Here is a 12,142-nt window from a genome sequence, read left to right as displayed (position 1 = left end):
ACGTGGCCAGGGCAGGCTGGTCCCTGCTGTGACCCCGCTGCCTCACGGCCAAGGAAGGAGCAGCAAGCCCCGGTAATCCCGGGGTAAAGCCGTGCCCTCGGGACACCCGGGTGGATGGCACCGGACCGTGCTGAGGAAGCACCTGCGGGGCACGGGTGGCTCCAGTGCTGGGGGCAAACAGGAGAACCAGCCCAGCTCGGGCATCTCCCCCCGTCTCTGGGGTCCCCCCGCTCTGGGTGAGCTCAGCTCCAGCTGCCCGAGCCCAACCGCCCTCGCACAGAAGGAGTGTGAATTGTTGGACTAATCAGCGGATGCAAATCAGCCTCAAGACGGAGAAAAGCTGATTTGCATCTTCTTTAAACGCCCCGGTGCCACCGCACCAGTGTCTGGCTTTGCGGGGGGGGGGGGCAGAGTCAGACCTAAAATCTCCGCAGCGCCGAGCCCGGGGTTGGCTTTGAAAGAGCAATTAAACCCCGGCACCTCGTGCTCGGAGGCGAAGCTGCTTTTGATGTGCAAATGACCCGCGGGCAGCTCTGCCCACCAGCCTGTTCCCCGGCCCTGCATCTGCCACCCCGGCCGGCCCCCGGGGGCAGGGGGGGGCCCTGCCCGGGGTTCGCCCCCTCCCTCCGCTCCTCCACGGGCTGACAGCTGGCGTGTGCTCCTGCGGGGACCGCCTGACACCCGCTGGAGAGGGGGGGATAAGCCCCCCGGGCAGCCCCTCGTTAGTCATTATGGAATAAATATAAAAAAAAAAAAAAAAAGGAGGGAATAAAAATAGCAAACAGCGCGTAAATGCAGCGAGGCAGCAGCTGGGAGAGCAGCACGACCGTCCCCCCCCCTCGCCCCGAGCCTGGTACCTGCTGGCTCCTGCCGGGAAGAGTCGGGCTGTTCCTTTGGCACCCGGCTCAGAGCCGTGTCTGGAGCTCTCAGGGCGCTGCCAGGGCTGGTGCCGCGCAGAGGGGGCACCCCTTGACCTGCCCCCAGAGCCCTGTGCTCCCCCCCGAGGGGTCCTGCTCCTACCTCGGGGCTAAAATCGCTGTGCTTGGGCCCCCAGACCTGCTGTGGGACCTCTGGCTGGGGGGAGACAAAGGTGCTTTTGTCATTCCCGTGCCAGGCTCGGGCTGTTCCCTGCCTGGGACAGGGGCTTGTCCTCACCTGGGAAGCTGCTGAGAGCACAGGGTGATGTCCTGGGAAGGGGCTGGAGCAGCAGGAGCAGCTGAGGGAGCTGGGGGGGCTCAGCCTGGAGAAAAGGAGGCTCAGGGGGGACCTTCTGGCTCTGCAGCCCCCTGACAGGAGGGGGGAGCTGCCAGGGAACAAGGGACAGGAGGAGAGGGAACGGCCTCCAGCTGTGCCAGGGGAGGCTCAGGTTGGACATCAGGAGGAATTTCTCCCTGGAAAGGGTTGGTTAAACACTGGAACTGCCCAGGGAGGTTTGGAGTTCCCACTCCTGGAGGTGCCCAGGGAAGGCCTGGCCGTGGCACTCAGTGCTCTGGGCTGGGGGACGAGGTGGGGATGGGGCACAGGGGGGACTCTGTGGCCTAGGAGGGCTTTTCCCACCTGGATAACTCTGTGGTGCTGTTTTCTCCAGCCAGGAGGTTCCTGCTCTCTTTGAGCCTCCAGAGCTGAAGAGCTGCAGTGTTTTATTCCTTCCCCTTCGCTCCCACCAGCTGCAGAGCAGTGCAGTTTAACTGCCATGGATATTCCTGTCCTTGCAGAATTCCCTTTGCTCTGTGACATACACACATTCCAGGAGCCCTGTTATCCATACAGAATCCTGCAGGCACCCCAGGAGAGGCACCTTCCTGCTCACACACCCTTGGGAATGTTTGTTCAACCTTTGTCCCCAAGCTCTGTCACCTGCTGAGGGACTCAGGAATTCACTGGGCTGTGGAATTTCTCCCCTGGCTCAGTTTTCAGAACCTGTCCCTGAGCCCCAGCTCCTGGGTTATTCCCATCCCTAAGCACAGGCTCTCCCTCAAGACAGAGGCTGTCACTGAAGGGGAAAATGGGTGGAAAAGCCAAAAACACTTGTCCCAGCCAGTCCCTGGTCCAGGGGAAGGTGTCCCTGCCCATGGTAGGGGAGTGAAACAAGATGATCTTTAAGGTTCCTTCCCACCCAAACCATTCTGGGAATTCAGAGGGGCTGGCACTGGAATTTAAGCAGCCTGGCTGCAGGGAAGGCCTGAACAACCCCCCCAGTGCTGACCACACCCAAACCCCAAAGCAAACAGAACTCATTGTCCAGGAGTTTAATGTTTCCAAGCCTCCTCAAGCACAAACCACCCCTGGAGATGGATGTGGGAACAGGGGGATCACATTCCCTGCACATTCCTGCAAAGCCTTTCCCCGTGACTGCACCACCCCCCCACTCCACACAGCACTGGGGGCTGAGGCTGAAGGTCAGATCCTCCTCCTCAGCAGGGAAGCCTCAGCTCAGGGAATAACGTGGGGGTGGCTCAGGGCCCTCCCTGCCCACTGAAGTGGCTCCATTCCCATTCCCAGGGGACATCCCAGCCCCTGCTGAACCACCACAGAACCACAGGAGCCTTCCACTGTCTTCAACACCTTCCATATTTAATTTATTTAGATATTCTCTACATTAAAGTATTTTCATGCCAACACTTCCAACCTCCCACTCCGACCTTGAGAAAAAAAAAAAAAGAAAAAAAAGAGAGACTTGACACAGCTTTGGGTGGAATGCACCGGAATAGAGTCACTGCTGCAGCCACAGAGAACACAGAACTGGGGAGAGCTGCACATGGAGACGGCAGGGAGCTGCAATTAGCACACTCTGGCAGCCCAGGCCTGTTCACACCTCCCCAGACGGGCACTGAAGGCGTTCAGGGAGGTGCAACATGCCTTGGTGAGCCAGACCAGAGCTCAGACTGGTGGGAAGCCTGGGAAAAAAGCGTGGAAGTCTGCCAGCAGCAGGGCCTGGAGCCTCGTCTGAACCCGCTGGAAAAAGAAGAGCCCGGAATTGCCTGGCCAGGATTGCAGTGTTTGGGAATGCTGAGCTCAGGGCCAGTCAAACCCGGGCCTGGAGTGCAAACCACAACAGCTTCAGACACAGCACGGGCCCAGCACACCCAGAGCAGGATTCAAAATATCCTTTCTGACACTAAAACCTGTTTGGTTTGGGTTTTTTCCTCCTGTTGCATCATTTAGTGCAGGACATTCTGTAAAAGCTGAGCTCCCACCTGTGTCAGGTTTAAGGTGGGTTTTCTCACCCCTCAGAATCCCCTTCAGCAGCAGCACAAAACCTTGAATTACCAGCAGTTGTGGTGACACTTCTGAGCTCAGAATCACTTGAGCTGCTGGTTTGTGTCCCTGGCATTTCCAGAATTCAAAGAAAAAAGGGTTAAGTAGGAAACTTAGTCTGCAAACTTCAATTTAAAACCTTTAATTCAGTAATTATGCTACTTCCAGGTAGCAACTCACTGGCCTGTGTCCTCTGAAAGACCCTTTGCTGGTGGAACAAGCCCCCAGCATTTGCTTCCTTGTGTCCTCAGTTCACACAAACCTTTCAGAACCTTAAGCCACGGCTCAAAACTTGCATTTTCCAGACAGGAATGTTGTCATGCAAGTCACGTTTGCTCTTTCATGCTCCCCTAAACCACAGTGTGCAAGCAAAGATTTGCAGTTTCTGGTGATCCTCAGACAACTCCCCTGAAACGCCCACAAAAGGTTCAGCTCAGGAAGAAACCAAACCTGGTGGTGGCTATTGCACATTTGTAAGAGCTGGCCTAAGTGTTCTCCTGCAGAAGGGATATTTTAAAAGCTGGTCTTGGTGGACATGGCAACACTGGCACGGGTGTCACCTACTCCTGGCTCTGAATCCTAAAAGGGCGACGAGTAAACACCAACACATGGGGACAGAAACCAAACCAGCACCTCACAGAGCAGGGGCAGGGGGAGCAGGGTTAGTGCTTTGCAGTGGAATCCCGGGGGTAGAACTCGGCCAGCGTGGTCTGGGGGATCCTCTTGAGCATCTCCTTGGGGAAGATGCGCAGGAGCTGCCAGCCGATGTCCAGGGTCTCGTACACCGTGCGGTTCTCGTAGGGACCTGCAGGAACAGCCACCGGGGGATGAGGGGGCAGGGGAAGGAGCCCTGAGGTCCTGGTGCCCGCTGGGATGTGCTGGGACACCTCACTCACCCTGAGCAATGAAGTTCTTCTCGAACTTCTGCAGGAACTCCAGGTACAGCAGGTCGTCAGAGGTGAGAGCTTCCTCCCCGACCACGGCCTTCATGGCCTGCACGTCCTTCCCGATGGCATAGCAGGCGTACTGGGGGACAGGGAGGCATCCAGAGGGGTCTGAATGGCACCAGTCCCACCCCTGCCACGGGCAGGGACACCTCCCACTAGCCCAGCCTGCTCCAACCTGGCCTCAGACACTTCCAGGGATGGGGCAGCCACAGCTTCTCTGGGGATTCCATCCCAGCCCCTTCCCACCCTCACAGGGAGGAATTCCTTCCCAATATCCCATCTAACCCTGCCCTCTGGCAGTGTGAAGCCATTCTCCCTTGTCCTGTCCCTCCATCCCTTGTCCCAAGTCCCTCTCCAGCTCTCCTGGAGCACTGGAATCCTTGGAGCCTTCTCTTCTCCAAGTGAACACCCCCAGCCTTCCCTCACAGCAGAGCTTCCATCCCTCTCATCATCTTCATGGCCCATCATCCACATAATTTCTGTTCCAACTCCAAGGGTCTCCCTAAACACCCAGTCAGTGCCTTAAAGCAGCCTCAGGTGGATTTGGAACATGGCTCTGCTGTCCCAGGGAGGTTTTTACCCACCAGCTGGTTGGACACATCAGCATGATCCTTCCTGGTCATCCCCTCCCCAATAGCTGACTTCATCAGTCGAGACAAGGAGGGCAGGACGTTGATGGGTGGGTAAATCTGGGGGAGAAACACCCAGGAATTAACATTAAAAAACCCATAGAGTAATCTTAAATACACCCTAAGTGTTGCAGCACACACCTGTCTGTTATGCAGCTGCCTGTCCACGTAGATCTGTCCCTCAGTAATGTACCCAGTCAGGTCAGGGATAGGATGAGTAATATCTATGGGGGGGGGGAAAAAATGGTTTGACAGTTTTCAGCCCTTTTATATCCATTTTAGCACTGATGCAGCAGCTTTTTGCCGTTAGGTGACTTCTAAAGTACAAAGCCATCACTGATTCCCTCCATTTATCCCTAAGCGCTCTTGGATCGGGGCAAAGCATTTATTAGCACCACAGAGAAAGCAGCCAAAAGCTGCAGTGTTCCAGAGGGAAGCTGAAGGCCAGCCTGCTGCCCTGAAGGAGCCCTGCCCAGAGCAGCTCACTCACCGTCGTTGGGCATGGTGAGGATGGGGATCTGGGTGATGGAGCCGTTCCTGCCCTCCACGCGCCCCGCGCGCTCGTAGATGGTGGCCAGGTCGGTGTACATGTACCCCGGGAAGCCCCGGCGCCCAGGAACCTCCTCCCGGGCTGCTGACACCTGGGGAACACCACAGAAACATGCCCAGGAAGTCAGGTTGCCCCTCTGGAGCTGCTGTCTCCCCAGATTTAGCTGCACTAGTCACTTGAAGTACCCCATCCTGTGAAATGCAGCCACACAAACCCCTCCAATCACCACGAGCCTTTTGATAAGATGCCAAGGCAAAACCAAAATGATGCTATCAAACTGCTAATTCATGGAATCATGGACTGGGGTGGGTTGGAAGGGACCTTAAAGATCACCCAGTTCCACCCCCTGCCACGGGCAGGGACACCTTCCACGGGCAGGGACACCTTCCACTGGACCAGGCTGCTCAGAGCTCCATCCAGCCTGGCCTTGGACACCTCCAGGCATGGAATTGCCACCAGTCCATTAAATTTAGCTCTGACATCCCACTGAACACCAGCACTCACCGAAAGCCTCCCTGGCTATTTAAGAGCACTGCAGTGAATATTAACTGCAGCAGCCCCAGCAGAAGTTTGGATTCTCACTTTCCACCACAAACCCTGGCTGCCAACACCCAGCTCGTTAACGAGCGGGGTAATTAACACCTTAATGGCCACGTACCTCCCGCAGGGCCTCAGCATAGGAGCTCATGTCTGTCAGGATGACCAGCACGTGCTTCTCACACTGGTAAGCCAAGAACTCTGCAGTTGTCAGGGCCAGCCGGGGGGTGATGATGCGCTCGATGCTGCGGCACAACGCGGCGGGAGCCGGGATTTAGGGATGGCAGGGGACGGTTTGGGAGCTGCAAACAGCTCCAAATCTGCTGCTGCTGCACCCACTGGAGCACCAGCATGGCTCCTTTTCCCAGCCAGCAGGGCTGTAAGTACTCACGTTGGGTCGTTGGCCAGGTTGAGGAACAGGCACACGTTGTCCATGGAGCCGTTCTCCTCGAAGTCGGATTTGAAGAACCGAGCGGTCTCCATGTTCACCTAAACCAGGGAGGCATCAATTCCACATTCCAGCTTAGGGCATTCTGCATCACATTAAGGTCTGAGCACCTCGTTAATCATCCATAACAAGGCTCTCCACCATGGAGGCTCTTCTGCATTCCCAGAGTGAGTAACTTCTAGAATTCCAGGCTGCAGATCAAGTTCAAGACACTTTATCCTGATCAGACACACTTTGTTGGAGTCATGGAATGGTTTGGGTTGGAAGGGACCTCAAAGCCCATCCAGTGCCACCCCCTGCCATGGGCAGGGACACCTTGCACTAGCCCAGGTTGCTCCAACCTGGCCTTGGACACCTCCAGGGATGGGGCAGCCACAGCTTCTCTGACCAACCTGTGCCAGGGCCAAACAGGGTTCAGCACTTCTGCCCTTTGGGATTGTCAGCCATTCAGCCTCTAGTTGCATACACATAAAACCTTCTTACAGTACTTCAGCTGCTCTCAGAATTCCCAGTTATTGCTCCCTCCAGCTCCATGGACTCACCCCCATAGCAGCAAACACGATGGCAAAGTTCTCCTCACTGTAGTCCATCACATCTTTGGATTTCTTCACCAAGCCAGCCTGGCGACAGATCTGAGCTGCAATCTGGGGAGAAAACATTTCAGTCTTTGCATCTGATGCTGCTGCACAGCCCAGAACTTCCATTTCATTGACTTTTAACCCCAGTGAAACACAAGCAAACAGTTCAGAGAGGCTCTGAGTGCTCACCTCGTTGTGGGGCAGCCCAGCAGCTGAGAAGATGGGGATTTTCTGGCCCCTGGCAATACTGTTCATGCCATCTATAGCTGAAATCCCAGTCTGGATCATTTCTTCTGGGTAGATACGACACTGGGGGTTGATGGGCTGACCTGTTGGTTTTTTTAAGAGAATATGTTATTCCCTATATGTGTTTGAAGCTTTATTAAACAACTGCTCAAGAGGTACCAACCCCACTGTGAGGCTAACAAATCTTTACATGCACCTGGTCACACCTGAGGAGATGCCAAGGCTCTGGAATTCTGTGGTCATGTTACTGATAAGAATTATTTACAGAAAACCCTGCCAGTTACCAGTTAATCACCTCTGGAGCCTGTACAATTAAGTCTACAAATAATAAAGAACAGTCTCCAAGCACTGCAGAAAACTGCTCTTTTCTGCTACCTTGTCCTCCTGCACTTGTGCAACTTGATTTGAGTTTGATGCCACACCTAATTAAAGATAAGATTAAGCTCCTCCTAAGTTAGATCCTGTGTTCTAACCCAAATCTACTGTAACATTCAGAAAACAGGCACACTAAATTTGCCTCTTAACTCCCCACCAGAAACTAATTAAGAGCATAGAACATACCCATAATGTCCAGGAAATCTTCAGCCAAGACAATGGGGCCTCTGTCTATAGGTTTCCCTGATCCATTGAACACTCTGCCTGTAAGAAACAGCAATAACAATGTAAATTACTGTGCCAATAAGTTGCCATGGGATAGATCTGCCCACCCCTGAAAGCACTGTGCCCTCACCAAGCATGTCCTCCGAGACCGGGGTCCGCAGGATGTCCCCAGTGAACTCACAGGAGGTTTTCTTGGCATCAATCCCTGAAGTGCCTTCAAATACCTGCAAATACGGCAGAAAAAGGTAAATAAAAACACAGGAAAAGGGTGCTGTGCTTCACAGAGTAACACCTGAGTGCTGCCTCACAGCAGGAGCCCCTGCTCTGCAAAGGGCTGCAAGAGCAGCTCTGCTGCCACAAAACATCAACCCCCCCCCTTTTAACAAAATTCATGAATTACATCAACAAAGTTGGAGCCCCTCCTTTGATCTCAGGTGCTTCCCTTTGCCAACAGGGTAAAGTTCTTCAGATAAGAAGAATATTAACAAGACACAGCTCTTTAGAAGAAAGACAGCAGCCACAGCAGAGCAGCTGATCCTGAACCTAATACTGCAACTTACAGTGGATTCCTTTAATCCAGCAGCAAAGAAATCCATGGGGGATGCAAATAAAAATGTCCCTGTGCTCCAGTTTGCAGTCTTTTCAAGTTATTCATCCCACTGGCACTTGGAATAAGTAGGTGATTTATTTCTTTTTCATTTCCAGTGCCAAAAGAACAAATCTCAGGACAGATTTGACTTGGCTCAGATGTACCCTGATTAATAAAATACTAATAAAACATTGCAACAAGAGCCACTCCTGTTGATACCTGAACCACAGCTTTGGAGCCACTGACTTCCAGGACCTGCCCACTCCTCCTTGTGCCATCGGGAAGGGTCAGGTGGACAATCTCTGCATACCTGGGGAACTGAGGGGGAGCAAACAGAGGGTGGAAAACATCAAAATCCCACAGTCAGGAAACAAAAGCTGCCAGTTTTAAGCAAGCTTAAGCCTAGAAACTACTCAATTTTTAAGAATAATTTCATCATCAGAACAAAACTCGTTCCAAACACATGAAATCTTTGGGGCTAAAGCAATTTTTACATGAATATACAGTGTTTGCAGAGTGGCAGAATCAGTTCTGAACACCCAGGTAGCCCTGAAACAGTGACAGAAAGCCACAGGGCAGCATCTGACAGGAGAAAAACCTGCAGCAGTTGTTTGCCTTCTTGAAAACAAGCCAGAAGGGTTCAGAGTTTCCTTTCACAGAGCACTTATTTGGAAACAGAAAGGTCAGGAGCAAAGCAAACAGGTGGATTTCAGCATTAAAGTTTAAAACAACATTCTGGGGGTTTTGGTAAAACTGAAACACTGTTTCCTTTCTTTCCCCAGCAGCCTCAAGGGCACGGAAACCCCTCCCCAGCCACGTTCTCAGCAGCCAGAAAGGGATTAAAATTGCTCCGTGGATGCCAGAATTTCCCACCAGTCTGCATTTAACCTGCCCCAGCTCTGCTTGTAAATTCTCCCTTTAAAAAAAAAGCTTCATTAAGATCCAAGTTTTTACCTTGACTTGATCCAGGATAACCAGGGGCCCGTTCACACCAGACACAGTTTTATAGGCTGGAAAAAAAAAAACAAGCCACAAGTCAGGTGGTGCTTCCTTAGAAACATCCCAGATCAAGTTTTCCCAGTTCCAAGCTTATCACCAGGCTCAGGTTTGCAGTTGTGGGGCTCCATTTCTGGGTTTATAATGAACTCTTCCAGAAGGATCAGGTAGGGAATTGTGTGTCCAGTATTTCCTGCTGCTTCCTGCAAAGCCCCCCGAGGTGACCCTGAAATCCTGCTGGGTTTTTGTCAGTCATAAAAATTCACTACAAATCTACAGCCAGGGATAAAATGAGCCTGGAGCAATCTGGGCTAGTGGAAGGTGTCCCTGGTCATGGCAGGGGGAGGGACTTGATGGGCCTTGAGATCCTTTCCAGCCCAAAGCATTCCATGATTTTATGATTCCAGCTGAGGATATTCCATGATTTTGCAGAGCCCAGGGGGAAAGCTGTGAAAAGGCAGCAAATCCTGCTCCAGGGATGGGCACACAGCAGGATGCAGGGATATACACCCCCCAGGATGCAGCTGGAGCCAGCACCACTCGACCCACAGAAAGAAGAACTATTGAGTCAGAGCCCTCTGAGGGTCATGAGGTGCAGTGACCACAAGTGTGACAGTTCCCCACTGCTCCTGGGAGAGGGGAATGAGCCACTGGAGCCACACCAGATCACAGATTCCACCAGCTGCAGGGAAGCATCCAGGGCCTCTCCAGCCTGGCAGCTCCCCAGGCCGTGTGTACACCATCAACAAGGTGCTGTTTACACTGCAATAAACACCCTGAATGTTGCAATGTGATATCTTAACAGGCAACAATCAAACTGAGGGGAGCTCAGGGCGGGAGCTGGGCCAGGGACTGAACTCCAGTCCCTCAGTTTCGCTCCTAAAATCCTCCTGAACATCCTGAGACAAAACACGTGTCCCTTAATGAGAAGCAGCAGCTGAGCTGCTCCTGCCACCTGAGCAGGGAGGGATCACCCAGACACCATCCACGAGGGCTCTGCTCACACTCCCAGGGTTTGCAGGCCACAAGGCACGGAAAACATGACCCTGAGCGGAGCTTTTCATCCCATGACTGCCTCATGAGCTCTCCTTCCTCAATCCACCCACAGGGCTCCCACCCCCTGCTCTGTCCACGGGAAAACACTTCCCTGGCATCCAGCAGGATCACTCAGCACCAATCCCCCAGGAAAGCAGCTCAACACCCACTCCAAATTCCCCTTTCCATTCTGATCAACCAGTTCCACGATGAACCAAAAGCAACTGGAAACATTTTCCATACCCTGCTTGACGTCAGTTCAGGTCAAAGCCAGAATGGAAAAACCTGGATAGAACATGGAGTCACCTTGGCTCCAACCTTAACAGAAGGCTCCAAAGCCTTGGGAGAGGCTGGAATTGCAAAGATGGGCTTCTCAACCTGAGTGACTTTTCCAGGAGCTCCTGGGCACTCCCCTGCAGGTCCTGGTGCCATTCAGGGCACAGGTGGAGTCACTGCCAGGAAAAACACCCCTTCCCACAGCCCTGCAACGAGGGGATTTTTACAAGGTTCCCGATTTCCCCTTTTTCACCGGATTTCTCAACTCAGCGTGGAAGGAGCAGCCCCCGCCGCACCCGCACCATCCACAGCCACTTCCCGTTCCTGCTGCCAACGCCGGGTTCCCAGGAAGGCCCGGGAGCGGCCCGTGTTCCTCGGGAGCCCGCTCTGGGGCAGGACACGGTGATTAATTAATACCAATTAACAGCCCCACTGCAGCCGGACCCCGGCCCGCCGCCCTCGAACGCTGCGGGGAAGGCTCGGGGAACCCCCAGACCGCTCTGAAGGGCCCAGGCCCAGGCGGTCCTGCCGCGGGCAGCTGCCCGAGGGGCTGTGCGCGGCCGCCGAGCGGGGCCGATCCCCCTCCCCCGCGCCCCCCCGCGCTGTCCCGGTGCCCCCGCACTCACTGAGGCGCGGCTGGGACAGGAAGTCTCGGGTGAGGGCCGCCGCCTGCTCGCGGGGCCCGCCGGGCCCGGCGCCGTTCACGGCCCCGCGCAGCGCCCGCACCGCCGCCATCTTGGACCGCGACCGCAGCGCCGCGACTGCGCAGGCGCGTTATAGCGCGGGGCGGACCACGCCCACCGCGGGGGACACGCCCACCGCGGAGGGACACGCCCACCACACAGGCCACGCCCACCGGAGCTGACCCGGGTGCTGGGGGGGGAATGGGAATGGGAATGGGAATGGGAATGGGAATGGGGAAAGGAAAAGGGAACGGGGAAAGGAAAAGGGAACGGGAAGAGGAAAGAGGGAAAGGGAAAGAAGAAGGAATAGGAGAAAGAAAGAAAAAGAAAGAAAAGAAAAGAGAAAAGAAAAGGAGAAAAGGGAAAGGGAAGAGGAAAAGGAAAGGCAACAGGAAAGGCGAAAGGAAAATTAAAGAGGAAAAGGGGTTAAGAAAAAGAGAAAGGGGAAAGGGAAAAGGCAAAGAAGTTAAGGGAAAGGAAAAATAAAATGGGAAAGGGAAAAGAAGAAAGGGAAAAGAAAGAGTAAAAGGGAAAGGAAAATAGAAAAAGGCAAAGGAAAAAGAAGGAAGGAGAAGGAGAAAGAAGGAGAAGGAGAAGGAGAAGGAGAAGGAGAAGGAGAAGGAGAAGGAGAAGGAGAAGGAGAAGGAGAAGGAGAAGGAGAAGGAGAAGGAGAAGGAGAAGGAGAAGGAGAAGGAGAAGGAGAAGGAGAAGGAGAAGGAGAAGGAGAAGGAGAAGGAGAAGGAGAAGGAGAAGGAGAAGGAGAAGGGGAA

The 12,142-nt window shown here is 53.9% G+C and overlaps 1 protein-coding gene across 1 annotated transcript; it reads right to left on the bottom strand.

Moving 5' to 3' along the window:
* Positions 1 to 2,553: 2,553 nt before the first annotated feature.
* ATP6V1B2 (ATPase H+ transporting V1 subunit B2) lies at positions 2,554 to 11,455 on the bottom strand. The gene is made up of 14 exons (XM_064638054.1): positions 11,316 to 11,455; positions 9,337 to 9,392; positions 8,602 to 8,700; positions 7,924 to 8,017; positions 7,755 to 7,832; positions 7,137 to 7,276; positions 6,912 to 7,013; positions 6,313 to 6,410; positions 6,043 to 6,166; positions 5,325 to 5,475; positions 4,976 to 5,058; positions 4,790 to 4,894; positions 4,155 to 4,284; positions 2,554 to 4,063 (listed from the first exon to the last, which is right to left on the bottom strand). Exons 1-14 carry the CDS (start codon positions 11,422 to 11,424, stop codon positions 3,921 to 3,923), a joined length of 1,512 nt encoding a protein of 503 aa, XP_064494124.1. The 5' UTR covers positions 11,425 to 11,455; the 3' UTR covers positions 2,554 to 3,920.
* Between the last annotated feature and the right edge of the window lie 687 nt (positions 11,456 to 12,142).

The sequence above is a fragment of the Pseudopipra pipra genome, chromosome 28 (assembly GCF_036250125.1).
Source record: "Pseudopipra pipra isolate bDixPip1 chromosome 28, bDixPip1.hap1, whole genome shotgun sequence".
Lineage (NCBI taxonomy): Eukaryota > Metazoa > Chordata > Aves > Passeriformes > Pipridae > Pseudopipra > Pseudopipra pipra.
The sequence above is the reverse complement of the archived record's forward strand: the minus strand, read 5'-3'. Positions and strand labels throughout refer to the sequence as shown.

Coding starts and splice junctions, on each gene's coding strand:
- ATP6V1B2 (XM_064638054.1), bottom strand. CDS start 11,424: ATGGCGGCGGTGCGGGCGCTGCGCGGGGCCGTGAACGGCGCCGGGCCC. Junction 9,393..11,315: donor CCTGTCCCAGCCGCGCCTCA/GTGAGTGCGGGG, acceptor TTTTTTTTCCAG/CCTATAAAACTGTGTCTGGT. Junction 7,014..7,136: donor CTGGGCTGCCCCACAACGAG/GTGAGCACTCAG, acceptor TTTTCTCCCCAG/ATTGCAGCTCAGATCTGTCG.